Source organism: Corvus brachyrhynchos, unplaced genomic scaffold, assembly GCF_000691975.1.
Source record: "Corvus brachyrhynchos isolate BGI_N302 unplaced genomic scaffold, ASM69197v1 scaffold63, whole genome shotgun sequence".
Taxonomy (NCBI): domain Eukaryota; kingdom Metazoa; phylum Chordata; class Aves; order Passeriformes; family Corvidae; genus Corvus; species Corvus brachyrhynchos.
Window position 1 is genome coordinate 1,541,186 of NW_008237227.1, and position 15,746 is coordinate 1,556,931.

The following is a 15,746-nucleotide window of genomic DNA, read 5'->3' on the forward strand; positions in this document are numbered from 1 at the left end:
GGGAAAGAGATCTTTCTACATGGGAAGGAAAAGGAGGAGGAAGAGGATCTTTTATCAGCTGCTGGTGGGAAAACATCCCTTGAACAACAGGGAGCCAAGGCACAATGCAGAGCATCCTGCTCAGAGTGGAGAGGGGGGACAGAGGCACAGGATCAGAGGATGTTGGTTTAGGCAGCTCAGACCATTGTTCTTGTCTCCCTCCAGTTGTCTGATGGCTCAGCTGCTCCATTCCTAGAACCCAACAGTGTAAGGAAGGGAAAAGGGGGGACAAGGACATCGCTGAACCACCCAGAGCCAAAATGTGTGTTTGCCAGAAGGAAGGGCAAAGAATTTTGTGGAGTAATTTCCCTCCTCTGAACAACCTAGAGTTGCCACAGTTGAGTCTTCAGGAATGGGTGTTTAACCTACACAAGCCCATATTTGTTTTTATGGGACTGGAAGGAGAGCAGGGATTGATTACCTTTAGTGCTAAACTTGGTCAAAAGCATCCCAGAGATGCTCCTTAGCTATAAGGGTGCAAAGCATTTATTCCAGGATGGGAAAGGCAGGCACTGTTGAGCCTTAAGGAGCAAAGCAGTGCAGAGGAAAAGTGACTCACTGGGAAAGGACAGTGGGAAGCCCCTTTTGAAGCAGACATGAGAGGGTTCAGTGCAGAAGCAAAAGGTGCCTGAAGAAGAAGATTATAATGGAGCTCCAGCTGCTGGTGAATGTGCAATGCATGGCAGAAGTCACATTCCATGGGTAGGAGAGAAAGGGACAAGGCTAACAGAAGGTGGTAGAATTGGAGGAAAAGGAGATACAAAAGAAACATTCTAAGAACAGCATTCAAATGGAAATACAAAGTTTTCCTCACCTTCATCACTTTAAACCAAGGAAAGATTAGAGCAGCTGAGGTACCTACAAACATTCCCAATCCATTCCTGGTGGGGGAGGCAGGGCGATGCAGCCCCCACGGGCACCACTGAGGCAAGAAGAGTGCGAATTGCACAGATTTTGGCAACCTTGCACATGTGGTCAGAGCAGGTATTGGTGCAGCACCCAGACCAGACCATTGTTTCCCTTCTCCCACTTATGCAAGAATCCAGAAGGTGGCAGAATTAGTAAGCAGGTGCTTTCCTAATGGAAGAGAGAGGACAATGTTCTCCAGGAAGGTCTGGGCTGGTCTCCCCTGCACACAGGGAGCATCCTGCCCACAGCAGGACAGACACTGACAGCCTCCCAAGGGTTTGCTGTGCCTGCATATGGGTCAGCCAAGGGAAAAACACCATGGGAATGGGTAGACAATTCCTTCCTGGCACATCCATGCTGGGCTATCAAAGGAGTTCACCTTTTTGCAGCCCAGTTTACCACTGAACGTGAGAGCCATTCCTGTGCTGGCCCTTGGAGCACCTGCTCCAGCATTTCCTTTGTGAGCAGCCTTGCTTTAGAACAAAAGGAAGAACTTTACTTTCTTGGGAGCCCTGCAAATCTAACCCATAGTATGCTGTGACTGAAGGGAAATATCTCAAAAACATAATTTCTCAGGTCTAGGAATGGGCTGAGAGCCCCAGAGCCATATCCTGTGCTGCAGGGCATGGAACCCAACCAGCCTGGATAGTGCAGCTGGAGCTGGGAATTCCCACCAGACCTCCTCGGACCATAAATGCTCAATCCTGGATATCAAACTTCAAACTGAGGGAGAGAGAAACATGAGAGCATGGCCACAATTGTTCTTCTGTGTCTGTCAAAACACACCTCAGCCAGAAGATGCTTTGGTCCAGGTGTTCTGAGCCAAGGCTCCTCTGGGGCCAGGGGCTGTGACTGGATGACTTTATTTCTACACTGGACTATTGAGGCTCTGGGAGTTCATAACAATTGTTACTCAAGCTGGATTCAAATTTTCTAATGCTGAACACCAGTGAGAATTTGTTCTGGAACGTACAGACAAGGCTGGATGGGAGCAGAGATCCATGTCAGCTGTCAGATTACTGATTATTCCCTCCCTCTTCCCAGTGCCTCAGGAATCTCCTCGAGGTTCACCTCTCACATGCATTTTAGCCAGCTGGCTTAGCAGCCACTGAAATAACTGCCCTGAAAACCAAATTACAGCTTTTAAAGACACACCTTTTGTCTTTGCAGATCATGTGAAGAAGACTATGACACAGATGAAGTCTTACCTCCCCCTGAAACTGGAGACAAGTCAGACAAACTAGTTATCTCAGATCTCTCAGCATAGAGGAATGGAAGACACTTAGCCCATAGCTTTCAAACTGGAGAGGATTCAGTCCCGAGGCACTTGGGGGTTTTCCTTAAATCCATCATTGGAACAACGTGCTTTATTTTGTACACTGAAACTTGAGACCCCTTTTTGTCTTCCTGTGTAATTGCAATAAGGTAATTTCTATGAAAAGGCTTTTTACAATGTGTTCTCGTGCCACACTCATTGAAAATGGTGGTTGCACCTTGTTTCGTTTCTATATAAATTCTGTTATGTCCCCCGATGTGCAATAAATGCCAGCATCTAATGATTACCTGTAACAGCTGCATGCAACATCTACAGTTGTTGTTTCTCAGTCAGTTCTGTCCTGTGCCACTCTGTCCCCTTGGCTTTACACCAGGAGTGACAAAAGAGCTGCCAAATTAACCTAAATGTGTGTCTAGAAGTCTTTTAAAACACAGGTCACAATGAAGCTGGTTTTTCCTTGCTGTCCTGGAAGCAAAGGGGACATGTCTGTGCACGGGGAGGGTGAAGCCCCTTTGTCTTTGCCCCCAGGCTCTTACAGTGGCTGCTGGACTGGTTCACTGCCCTGGGGCTGCGAGCACTTTCAGCACTACAGGTGTTGTGTTCTCCAGGAATTTGAGATGGAGTTACCTCTTCTGGTCCTACCTCCCCTCCTGTGCTGATCTGCCTCTGGCCAGAGCTTTGTCTGTGTCCATTTCTACTTTGTAGAAGTGTTTTGTAGAGTATTTACAGCAAATACAGATTGCTGCTGTTCAGCTGCTGTGTTGAGACTGCTGTGCCTGGTGTGCACCAGTTCCGTCCATTCCTGTGTTCTCCTCCTCTCCTGTAGCCTTCTTTAACCTGTAGCCAAGAGACTAAGCTAATGAAGAAAAAAACCCAACCCTATCTTTTAACTAGTAAAGGAATTAGTCTGTATTATTGCCAAAATTAATTTTTCTCCCAGTCTCAGGGAGGAAATGCTGTAACAAAGCAAGAATTCATTAAAGTGCAAAATTAAACCAACTTTCCCCCTAGAATCACAAGTGATGCCTCTGCTCCCAGCACACAGTGCTGCTGCAGCAGTGCCTCCTGGCCAGCAGGAACTGTCTGTGGTTCAGCACAGGGGTGATGAGAACAAATTCTTCATTTTAGCCCTTACATATGCACAAGCAGGTCTGGGCCTTACCTTCTCAGCTGTGCCAGGTGTGAGCCCTGCCCGCTGTGCCCAGTCTGTAATGCTGGGTGGTTGTGTGTGTGCTGTATCTCCTGTCACCTCCCTGGGGGAGCCTCGAGCTGCACCTCCGGGCGCTGCCTGCCCCTGTTCCCAGCAGGCCCCTGCTGCCCTCCGGGGAGAGCGAGCTCCAGGACGGGACTGGAGCCCTGCGGTACCTCCAGGGGTCGGTGTCCCAACGAGGAGCGGGCTGATCACTCCAGTGCAGTCCGGGCTTTTCCAGGAGCCTCTGAAGCCCCAGGCCTGCCTCTCCCTGCCCGGGGGATGTGCTCCTGCCTCCCTGGGGTCAGAACTCTCCTCCCACGAGCAATCTCGGGAAGAGAGAGAGGTTTCAGTTGAACTGACCTGATGCATACACACCCCCCAGGATCCTGGACTTGGTATTTGGGAAACTTCTGGATGCCCACATTGTTAGCAAAGGCCCTGCCAGGTGACCTGCATCCCATAATAGCAGATGAAGTAGCGAGCACTCAGACCAAACCAAGACAGGCCCCTGGCATGTTTGCACACAGCGGGTCTGGATCCCAGCTCCATCACTGCCATAACCTCGAAGGGAAAACCTTCCCTGGAGGTGATTCCACAAGTGCCCAAATGCAGAACCAGCAAGGAACTGACTGCAGGAATGGACGCAGGATGGAGGCCCCACAGCTGCTGCTTGTAACCAGCTCCAGCCACGTTTTCTGAGAAGAACCTGGGCACAGCAGGAGTTCACCCTTCCCTCACTGCCATGGGCCAGAGGGGCCTTTCAGTTTGATGTCCCTTTATATCTCTCCAAAGACAAAGATTCCTCGAAAGGAACAAGAAGAACCTGACCCCATTCTAGGCTGAAATGGAACCCTGATGGTCCTCCAGCAGCAGCAGTACTGCCCTGTCTCGTTTGCCAGTTCTGGAAAGCCTCAGTCACCACTTCAGGGTCCTTCTCATCTGCCTTTTGCAGAGGGCCTTTAATTCAACCCGTCCCTGAGTTCAGGCTCCCACCTCACGCCACACCAGCCTGAAGTGGTGCCTTTCTTTGCAGAAGTCAGAACCCAGAATCTGGTAAAACTCACCAGCTGCCTTCCCAAGGTTTGGGTCAATAAATGGAGACAGGAGCTCGTAGCTGCTCTGCTGAGCCCAAACCCAGCCCCTCTCTCCTACAAACAGATATTCAGTACTGCTACCACAATACAGAGTGAATCCAAACCCAATCCATGCTTTCTGCTAGGTCAACACAAGCTAATCCAACAAAACTCCCCCAATTTACAGCAAATGTTTTGCATTCTATGTGAATAGAAGGACAAGCTGCAGAAGCCACTGCTACCATGGTGGCAGTGCAAAACCTGCAGTAATACTCCAGGAGTGGAAACCCATTCTCTGTCCCTAAAGTACTTGAAAATAACTACAATTCAGCAGGCACACGTGCAGTTGTAGAGGAGGTGTTCTACACCCCATTTGTGACTTAGCCCTGTCCCCAGCTGCTCTGGATGGAAGGTTTGTAATTGTGCAGGATTTAAGTGAGGTAAATTTGGGAACTCCTGTCCTACTTCTTTGCTTTGTTCTGGGATAGTCCAGGGTGCTTGTGCCCAGCCAGCAGAGCTGCTCAGCTGCAGCACAGCAGCCCCCGAGCTCAGCCAGCTCTGAGAGCGAAGCAGCCCTGGAATCCCTGCCCAGATGATTTGTAGGAGTCCCTTGGCTCTGGCTCTGCCTCCTGACTGCATGTCAGTGCCACTTCAGATGTTGCATCCCTGGAAGGACACATCCTGCATTTCTCAGTGCACATCCAGCTCACGCCGAAGGCGTTTTCCTTACGAGTAGTCAGAAAAGTGAGTAAAATTCAGTTTTGCATTATAAAAAAATTGGGTTTATTTGTTCTCTCTAGTCTGCTTTTGTCTAGCAAAATGAAGCCCTGTGTTCCTACAAACCCCTTGCTTTTTACTTCTGTATCACAAATACTTTGTCTCTGCCATACTAAGAGGGGAGATATGGCTCAGTATTACTGCTGGAATGGTACTAGGTGGATTTTTTCTTTCTTTCTTCTAAAATCTCAGTAGTACTTGCTGCATCCCAATTTTTGGCAATGAAACAAGGGCACTGCTCTAGCCCCCCTCCTGCCTCCGAGGGGCAAGTGCTGCAGAACAGACAAAAAGGGATTCCAAAGCCTTCCTGCTCTCCTGAACCAAGGATTTAAGGAAGTTGACTCAAGACACTCTAACCAAGGTACTGGGCTTAGTTTCTGAAACAAAATAGTCCTGAAAGACCAGTGCTGAGCTCACTGAACTGTCATTGTAACAGTATGGATTTGGAGCCTCTAGATCGGTATCTTAGGTCTGTGCAAACAAAACTGAACCTCGGTGACAAACGCGAGCTGCTGTAAGAAAAACATCAACAGAGCTTCCCCTTGTGTGCTCATCTTCTCACTGTATCACTGGGTGAGGGGGTTAGAAATGGAATATTTAATAATAAAGGTTTTCATACTTTGTAAAAGTAGTTTTGGAGACATTTTGTGCTGGCATGGTTTGATCTTTGTATTTTTACTTTGTATTTTCTTCTTTTTTGGCAAATAAAGGACTTTTGAATTTAAAAGGGAAACCTTGCCTCGGTGGTGGGGTAGAGTGTTACTGCTCACTTCAGCTGCTGTGCCAAACTCTCCTTCCCTGCAGTGGTGAGTTCACACCACCCAGTTACCCGCAAGCAAATGCCTTCCAAAGCCAAAATTCCAGGATTTCTTCTCAAAAATACTGGGATAAAGCAGTCTGACCACTTACCTGCCTCCCATCTGCATCCTCAGCGTGGAGCACTGTTCCTGTGATGACTTACCCAAACACCCAACTCTCTTTTTTTCAGGCCAGGTTAAAATGAGGAAGCAGTATCTCCTGGATCTTTTGTGGAATGAACAAAAGAAAAGAAAACAAAAAAAGGAAAAGCAGGAACTTTTCTAATTTACTCATATGCAAATGCTCAGGCATAGTCAGAGTATTGCTCTTGTATTGCTTCACCAAGGGGTGCCTAAATCTGTCCATAGAACAGAAACCTTTTGGTGAGTTTCTTTAGGGTAGCAAAAGCACTTCAATTTCTAAACTTAAAGAGTTAAGACCAAAGATATGCCTGTGATGTTCTTGGTAGTACTGGAAACAGCATCACCTACCTTTCAGAGGGGATTTCCTCAGCTGTGCCACACACTTGGAATGATCCTTACAAAGGTGCTTGTTTGTATCCTTTCAGTTCTCCAAGTTAGCAATCAAAACTTCTTTTCCAACTGATTTGTATAGAATTTAAGTAAGAATTATCTGGGGAGGGAGTGCTTCTTGCATGCAGTAAAAAGATGCTTCTGTGCTGGGTCACACCAGAACGTCTGCACCATCCCTGTGCCACAGCTGTGGGATTTGTTCCTTGAAACTCCCGGAGTTTCACTGAGGGAGCAGCTCCCTGCCGTGCCAGAAGTACCTGCCTTGGCAAACAGGCTTTTCGGGTTTATTTCCCTGTAACTCTGCAGGTTCTTCTGCCACCACTGAATGCTGGCACTGCCAGGGGCAGCCCCGGGCTGTGCTGAAGGCACCACGGGGAGTCTGCACAGGAGGCAGCTGTTCCCTGCCACTTCTGCTCCTGAGAATGTCTTCTGCTCCCATGCAAGGCAGGAACATCTGCAGGGAGAGGCTGCTGTGCCCCCAGTGCCCCTGGCTCTGCACCGTGGTCACACAAGCCGGGGAGCGAGAACAGCTCCTGCGAGGTAACGCATCCAGGGGTTCATTTGTTGTTTCCCTGTCCCCCCTCCTCTGGGATTTGCTCCCAACCCCTGATGTATCAAAGATTCATTAAGGCTGGAAAAGACCCCCAGGATGACCAAGTCCCAGCCTCTGCCAGAGCTCCACCCTGCCCTCTAAACCCATCACCAAGGGCCACGCTGACTCGAGTGTGTGAACACGGCCTAATGCGCCATACCCTGGAAGAGCCTTTCCAGTCCACATGGAAGAGCAGAGGGCTTCTCCTCCTTCTTCAGATCCATGTTCAGACCTGGATGGTCAGAAGCACTGGATTTTGTACCACTACACATGACCATAAACTGCTGCTTTTTCTTTCTGGCTCTGCTCTACAAATTACAGGGTTTTAATAAAGTTTGGAAGTTATACCTGCCATCAAGGGGATTGGGAAGAAAGCTGGAGTATCACACACTTCCTCTATGAGGAGAAATCCTCAAGCAGCTCCCTCTGTGTTAATGCTGAGAACAGTTTCCTGGCTCCAGAGCCCTGCAGGAGGAAAAAAATTCTGGGCAGCCCAGCTGTGGCCAGGCCGGAGCTCAAACGATCCTTGAGCTGCACTCCACCAGTGACTCCCCAGCTCCTCGGGATGGGCAGCAGGGACAAGTCCCTGCTGGGCTGTGCTGGACCAGGTTCTCACCCTGCTCTCTGCCCAAGCCAAGGCAGGAAGGCCCCACATCAGGAAGCTGCTGTGGAAGGAATGCTTTCCCAGCTGGAGCTGCTGGAATTCCTGTCAGCACCAAGAGATCCTTTCCATTGCTCAGCTCACGAACAGCTAGCCAGGAGGGCAAGGAAACCAAACCAAGCCAACCCTAATTTAAACAATTACCGAATTAGTCATCAACACACTAAGGAGTATTTAGACAGTGAGTTCAACATATGCCACACTGATGCCTTCAGCAGTTGCAAAATAGAATTAGAAAACTAACATTTATTAAATCAATTTGAATTTTAATATACATTTCAAGAATGTGGCAGCATAAAAGGAAATGTTTTTAGAAACAACCTGAATCTACCATTTGCAGTTTTACATTAACCATCAGGGCTCTCCTGTCGACGCTCCGGAACACTCTTGACCTAAGTTCTCCAACTTTTGGTACCACATTGAATGCAGCAATGAGATAGTAAAGATTCCAAATACTCCCACATTTCTGGAGCAAAGGTACTTTGTATTTAATTTAATGAAAGTCCTAAAAATGTACCATCAACAATCTCGGCAAAACTGAACAGCTCTGCAAAAGCATTCCGACACAACCCGTGCTGTGCAGCCACTCCCAGACTCCGGGTCGCTACTTTGCTTACACGCAGTGGACTAATAAACAGATTTACATTAGTAGGTCACGATCAAACCACCAAATTAGAGACTGGTAGGATCCCTCTGGGTCAACACAAAAATCACATACAAGTTTAACTAAATACATTTTAATAGGACATCGTTAAATCTCATGAGGGCTAAAAAACACAGATCTTAGGTACTTGGGTTGGCAAATAAAGACAAGAATACTAAGAAGCATTTTCCACCATTTACTCATTATCAAAAATATTTTTCAACTCTTCTTGCAAAACAAAAACAAAAAAGTACAGACTGGACACGTACATCACATTTTTCTTCCTATGGCTTTAACCCCCCACCCTGCCCACCCCACAAAAAAGACGGGGGGAGAAACAAACCAAAACCAACAAAAAGCTCTGACCACATTCACAGAAAATGACACCATGGTACACTACAAAACAAAAGGAGGTGCCATTTGTGTCCAAAGGGTTTTGCTCATTTCTCAGTGAGGAACCATCATTGTACGTGCTTTGTGCCAAATCAAAGCACACCCAGCGCCAGGCCGGAAAGCGCCGCGGGGGCTCTGCCTGAGGAAAAGGGAAGATGGAAGCAGGAAAGGAACTAAAAAAATCCACGCACTATTTACCATGCTGCTGAAACAGGAATGGCCTTTGAAATCAGACAGTCATGTTTGTGTTCGAGTCAGCCCATGTTCGGGTTGTGCTCTGTCATTCCAAGAGGAGAAATTTCTGCTTTCACAAAGCAATCTCAACTTTTTAGGCTCCCAATGAAGCCCTGAAGGCACAACTAAACTCTTGTGCCTGCACACTTATTTAGGGATTGTGCTGAAATCAACCATTTCTGCACAAAGCTGAATTCCTAACAGGAATTCTTTCACTGTAACACTTTTCCAGATAAGCTTGACAACTTTGTGTTATGTTTCTATTTTCAAGCATTTTGGCCCAGGTTGAAAAGCACTGACCTTCAGAAGCTGCTTTCAACATTTTAGCAAAAAATGAGATAGGTTCAGGGTGGAGTGAGTTATATATAGCTTATTCTGTTTAGCAAACACCCCAAAAATTTGACCTTTGATAGCCCTTGATCCTGTGCCCTGGCTGGGAGGTGCCTGTCAGCGGGGAACTCCCCGCCGTGGGAGGGGTCCCGGGTCTGTTACAAACCTGATCAGACAACCCCTGGTGGTGATAAGCCCTGCACAATCTCCCTGCAGGCCAGGCACTGATCAGCCCCACAGCGGGGAAGATCAGCCAAGGGCTCCCTGTAACCCACAAAACCCCTTCTCTTCCCTAGAAGCAACAGCAGTAGAACAGCAGGAACTCGGGAGACGATGGTGCTAACAGAACTTGAGCCTTCGTAGGGTACCAGAGATACTCTCCCCCAGCCCCTCAGTGACTTGTCACACACAGGGGGCTGGCATGGAGGGGCAACTGAGCAGGGGCGTGACCTGTGGAAGTGTCGGGAAGACAAACCCCACGGATGATGTCATTACCTGGACGGGGTATCTGAGCTGGAGCTCGACCTTCACCTCCACCCGACCCTCCTGGGCCTTGCCTGCAGCCTGAAATGCCTTTTGACCCACCAGCTCTCTCAATATACTCATTCATCTTTTTTTAACTGTATTCTGTTCAGTAGAGCACACAACCAATTCTCACAGTCACTACCTACCCTTTCCACAGTGTATCCCCCAGCTCAGTGCTGCCTTTCCCACAGGAATGTCAGGTCATTTCCTGCTCATGGTGACTGTAACCCATCAAATAATTATTTTTCTACACCATCATCTAGCACAGTTGAGATGCACTATCTGGATGCTACACTGAAGCTGAAGCTTTGACTGAGCACAAAGCATGAGCAAGTACAATGAGGTCAATATATTCCTTGTCAAAGATCTTGTGATAAAATCATTTACATCAGCAATTGATCTCAAACTATGAGGTGCTGTAAGAACTAAAAACAGTTTTAGGGTAACTCCTCCATTATCTGCAACTATTTCCCAGACACTAATACACAGAACATAGCAATGAAAAACACTTGATACAAGTGATCTAAACGCAGGAGCTCCAGCAAGTTAAACAGAACCATAGCTGCCTTAAACCTGTAGCAGTTCCCCTACGGATGGCAGGGAAAAGAAAGAAAGGTTCAACAGTCGTATCTCATGTCTATAGCTTCATCCAAACTTTTCTCATCGTGTGTACTGGCAGCTAAAAACGTCGTTACTGGTGACCCTGTCACATTGATTACACTGGTGCTTGTGCTGGCATTGCGCACAGCAATGCTTGTCACATTAATGCCCAAAGTAAGCCGAGTCTGCTCCAAGGCCTTTTCCGGCACTGCAAAGGCCTCCAGCTTCTTCTCCCCGTTAGCCATGTAGGAGTTTTGGCAGCCACGGCATATGCAGTCAAGGCAGGCTTTGCGGTTAGAGTAGCAAGGGCAGCGTTGGCCACGGCATGTAAGAACACTTGGATTTTGGGTGGCACGACCACATTTACACCCTTTCTTTTCTTGTGGCTTTTTATACACAGTTTTTGTCGGGCTTCCTGGCATAACGTTACTGCTGGGAACTTTCTCCTTTGCCTTGTCTTTTGTTTTCAGCACCCCTGGTTTGGCTTTCGGGTGGGATTTCTTAGGGGCATGTTCTAAGTTCTTTTTCATGCTTTTGTTAGACAGGAGTACAGTTTTACTGATTTTGGGAGTGGTTCCTCCATTAGGTACAGTCGCAATAGGCTGCAAAGACATTTTGTTTTCCTGTTTGACTGTCACGGGAGCCGATGCTCCCAGTGTTGGGCCGCAGATGATGCTGGAGATGGGCAGAGGCTGAACCTTCTCACTGTCGCTTTCAGAGCGAGAGCGCTTCCTGTTCAGCTTCACCACCTTGGGCGTGGCTGCCGTGCAGGAGAGCCCATGAGGAGAAGCATCTGTGGACATGAAAATGTTATGGCTGAGGGGAGGGGGGGAGAGCTGCAGGAAGGGGCCGTTGGCCATGTTTGCCTCCAAGCCGGGCTGCAGGTTGGAGTCACACACCTCGGTGCTGGACACGGTCTCCAGGCTGCGCAGCACCTCCTCGACGCTGAGCAGCAGCGACCCGCCCGGCTTGATGTCCTCGCTGAAGCCGCAGATGTCGATGCCCGCGGGGCACGGGTCGCTGGTGGCCACCGTGTCGCACACGGGCTGCAGGCTGCCGGGGATGTCCTCCGTCTTGATGTAGTCGCCGGTGCTGCACACGTCGATGGCGCTGGCGTGCTCGGGAGAGGGGATGCTCACGCCGAGCTTCTCCACCGCCAGCCCGTTGCAGGGGGGCAGCCCGTTGATGACGGAGCCCCGCAGGTCCAGGCTGGGGGTGCTCTCGGGCAGCGCCGTGAACCCCCCCGGCGCGTCCGTCGCCAGCTCCGAGGTGGAAGGGACGGGGGAATGCGTCAGACACAGAGCCAGGGCCGCATCCGAGGATTTCTCCGTCTCCTCATGGAGCGGTGCCCCATCCTTGAGCAGAGCCAGCAGGTCTGCAGAGCAATCCACGGCCTGGATGATGTCCCGGGCCAGCGGCGTCTGCGTGATGTACTCGCACAGCTTCTTGTAGCAGTTCACCAGGATGCTCAGCTGCTTGTTCTCCTCGAACTGCTCGTAGTCCTTGCACCAGCTACACGAGGGCTTCATCATCATCTTCTTGCCTTTACATGTTTTGCAGACATAATGCTGACAATTGGAGTTGGTAGGAGCAATAGGGTCTTGTAGCAAATTTCCTACGGGAACAAGAAAGAGGAAGATTACAATGGACTTAAGGCAGGTTTCCGGGCCACTGTGGGATGAATTTTTTGTACTATCAAAACAAATTGCCTCAAAAAGTTCAATTATTCACAAGAAAACATTCCATCCAAACAACTGCCTGTACAAATTCTCACAGCTGCCAACCTGGTTTTAAAACAACATTGGATAAAATTAGAAGAAAACCATCACACCGTGATTTGTTGTGTGCTGCAGCCTTTAGAAACACTCTCAACTACAATCCTACCGATCCCCTTCTCCCCTTCAGCTTTGTCCATGGAAACTTACAGAACACACAAGCTTTCTATGAATTTACCAAAAGTGCAATAATAAACTCCCATGACAACTTACTGTCGAGATTTTAATGGAATTAGTAAAAACAAATGATAACAGAGCAGAGAGAAAACTCCGAAAGGAATGTAAAAATGGTGAAATATCCACCCCTAAAGGGAAGAAGACACAGCAGACTTTGTGTTATCTTTCATTTAGCATTTTTAGTGAAGCCATCAGAATAAAAGATTTTCTCCAAGACTTTACTGTTTAGAATAAAAAACTAATAAAAATCAGCTACTAAAGGAATCCACACACACCTGACAGCCCAGGAAGTTTCAGACCCCCAGCACTGACAGTCTGGAAGGTTTTGTCTGCAGATTTCTGAAACTGTAAAAACCTGGAAGAATGGCTTTGGTTTTCCTTAAGAACAACTCAAATATTAGCTAAGGATAAAATATGAAAGAACAAGAGAAACTAAATTCTGTATAGAAACAATCCAACTAGTTCCTATATCCAGAAAGTGACAGTATTGCTTTGCTATTTCCAGGCAGCTCTAGGCCAGAAAGATATTCCATCTCCTAAATTAAATTGCAGTGTATCTACAGTCATCCCCAGCAACAGGGATCCCAGCAGCACATTCTCAGCTTTGATCAGACCTTTCTCCCATAAGGAGCCTCTGCTGGATGAGTTACAGCCATCAGGGAATTCCCAGCCAGATTTTCCAAAGTGAAAGCAATCTGCTGCAACAAGTGAATAAAATTAAACAACTTGGGAAGAAGCAGCAAAGTGCATATATCCAATCAGACTGGGATAAAACCCCCAAAATACTGAAGATACTCTCTCTCATTGCTTGCTTCTCTGATCCCTTTTCCCTGCATTCCCTGATCCCTCTTTGGGAAGGGGCTGCTCCAAGCCCCTCCACCTGGGCCACCTTTCAGTAGGTGTGGCTTGATGTAAACTGGGTTTTGAGCAACAAATCACAAGAGTCAGTGCTCAGGTTGCCATTACACTGTACTTTTTAATAAATGGAGAGAAATACAGTTGTTCAGCAAGCTGGCAGGAGGCACAGAATGAGCCCTGCCTGGACAGTGTGACAAGACCCCAGCACAAGAAGACAGAAAACACTCATCACATCAAGCCGGGAAGATTGAAAGCCGACAGGTGGAACATGAAGTCACACAGCCCAACCTGCAGAGGGAATTACTGGGGTTTTTCTCCCCAAGTTCCCTCGAAATGACACGATATAAACAGCAATACAGGCAGAAATGGCCATTGTGGTCCTAAGATGGGACTTGATTTCAGGAGAAAAGTTCCCTGAAGAGAACAAAACCAAACCTTTAAATCCCACCAGCTCCTCGTGGAAGTCCTGTCCTTCCGCAGAGAGTTCACCAACAATGGTCCAGGCCCCTGGATCTTGAGTCCAACAGGACCAGCAGGAGCTGTGCCCTGGCCAGTGCTGACACTTCAGAGCCCTGGGACTACAGTGTTCCCAAGGCCAAAAGCCACCAGCATTAATTAATTCCCAATTAATTAATGGCACAAAGAAGCTGGGGGCACTCCTCATCCACAGGTAGCCTCTCTTGGCTCCTTAGGACAATACGACTGAGTTGTGATGCTTTACAGAATTCAGATACTTCAGAGATGGCACCAAATAAACAAGATATCACCTTAACTTTTAATTAGATTTTTAAAAAAGGCATCACCAACTGTGCATTTTATTTCTCCCAAAATAAATCTGGCTGAAACTCCTAAATAAGTACAAATGCTAAAAGGGGATACAGAAAAATTTAAATTTCTGGAGGCTTTGAGGGAAAAACCAGACAGACTGACAAGACAAAACACTTCACATGCTCTCACTGACAGGAAGAACAGAGCAAGTTCTACTCCCAGTAAATGCCAGGCAACCTACACTGGAGACATTAGGAATGCCTGAGCTGTGGGAATATTTTTGGTTTCAACTCATATCTCGTTGAATATTCATTCTTCAAAGTTTCTCTCTTGTATGGATTCTGTGGCACTATCACTCTCCTCAGCCTTAGTATTGGCAAGTTAAAAAAAAAAAAACAGTCAACCATGAGATGCTAATTCCCATAAAATTGAGATTGGAATACCCAGGGAGGGGCCCTAAGTCAGCAGCACCGTCCCACAAACAGCCCCTGAGCTGCTTTGGAACCTGGAGGTTTTGGAAGGCCAAGATCTCACTTTTGCCTGGTGGCCATCAGTGCTACCTCCTCTAGGAGTTTAAAAATGTATATAGATCTCCAAGATATAAACATGGTGGGCCCTGAAGTTAATATTTTTCCATGCTTGTAATTTAGTATTTCTCTAAGCTAAATGTAATTTTTCATTTTATTGTGCAGCCCTTCACCTGCATTAGACCCTTCCACAACTACTCACTGCACACCTTCAGTTTTACAGCCCTGCATAGCCTGCTGTTACTGAACCCTGCCCTGTCTTTTCTCACCCTTACAAAATTATTTGTAATAATACAAATTATTTGGTTATCAATACACCAAAAGCAAAATCACATTCTTACAAAGACTCCAATACAAGACTTTCCCTCCACATCAGCTCTTAACTATCCTGATTTCAGAAAGATTGACTAAATATGTACATTAATATCAGCACTTACAATTAATGAGGAGCATATACAGAGGGAAAACTTTTAATATATTATTTACCAAACAGCCCAGCTGATCAGCAAAGGCTGTCCCGGGAGCGAGGTCACTTAAATCACAAGGAATACTTCCTACCGTGGTCCTTAATGACCATTATTTCACAGCTGCAGGGGCAGGGGAAGCATCTGCAAATTGTGTCTCTGAGACCAAAGGGAGGAGAGGATTTGGGAATCAAAGCAATTGTTAGGTGTCTGTACCCAGCAAATGTGCTCCTAATGGATGAAATTCACTGGGTAGAAAGGCCTGAACAGGTACCTCTGGCCTTCCCACCTATCCTCAGCAAAGGCAGGCAAGGGCTAAAAACAAATATCTAATTTAGGGTTCTTGGAAATTCTACTGGAACATTAATCACTGAAAATTATCTTGGCCTTTCCAACAGCCCAAAGTCTTAAGAATTATGTCATTATTAGATCTTAATTTCATGAAGTAAACCAGAAAAAAATAGGTCACACTTTTTTACAAATACAAATGTATCCCTGGGGTTCATCGGCACCGTCTGTCAGGCAGAAGTCTCTGATCTCGGCTGCACTGGGCTCGCCAGAAGCGCCCTGCTGCCCGGCTGCTCGGCCGCTGCCCGGCTGCT

General features: G+C 47.4%; 2 protein-coding genes across 2 annotated transcripts in view; one reads left to right on the forward strand and one right to left on the reverse strand.

Annotated features, from left to right (window-relative positions):
• Positions 1 to 5,999, forward strand: part of LOC103612413 (serine/threonine-protein phosphatase 2A regulatory subunit B'' subunit alpha) — a 40,794-nt gene extending 34,795 nt beyond the window's left edge. Inside the window, exon 14 of the mRNA XM_017729418.1 lies at positions 2,119 to 5,999. Within this exon, the coding sequence (XP_017584907.1) occupies positions 2,119 to 2,215 (97 nt within the window). The 3' untranslated portion in view covers positions 2,216 to 5,999. The remainder of the gene's footprint in view (positions 1 to 2,118) is intronic.
• A 2,297-nt stretch (positions 6,000 to 8,296) lies between these two features.
• The window catches only part of MSL2 (male-specific lethal 2 homolog (Drosophila)), a 16,543-nt gene continuing 9,093 nt past the window's right edge, over positions 8,297 to 15,746 (reverse strand). Inside the window, exon 2 of the mRNA XM_008630029.2 lies at positions 8,297 to 12,190. Coding sequence (XP_008628251.1) covers positions 10,593 to 12,190 — 1,598 coding nt within the window. The 3' untranslated portion in view covers positions 8,297 to 10,592. The remainder of the gene's footprint in view (positions 12,191 to 15,746) is intronic.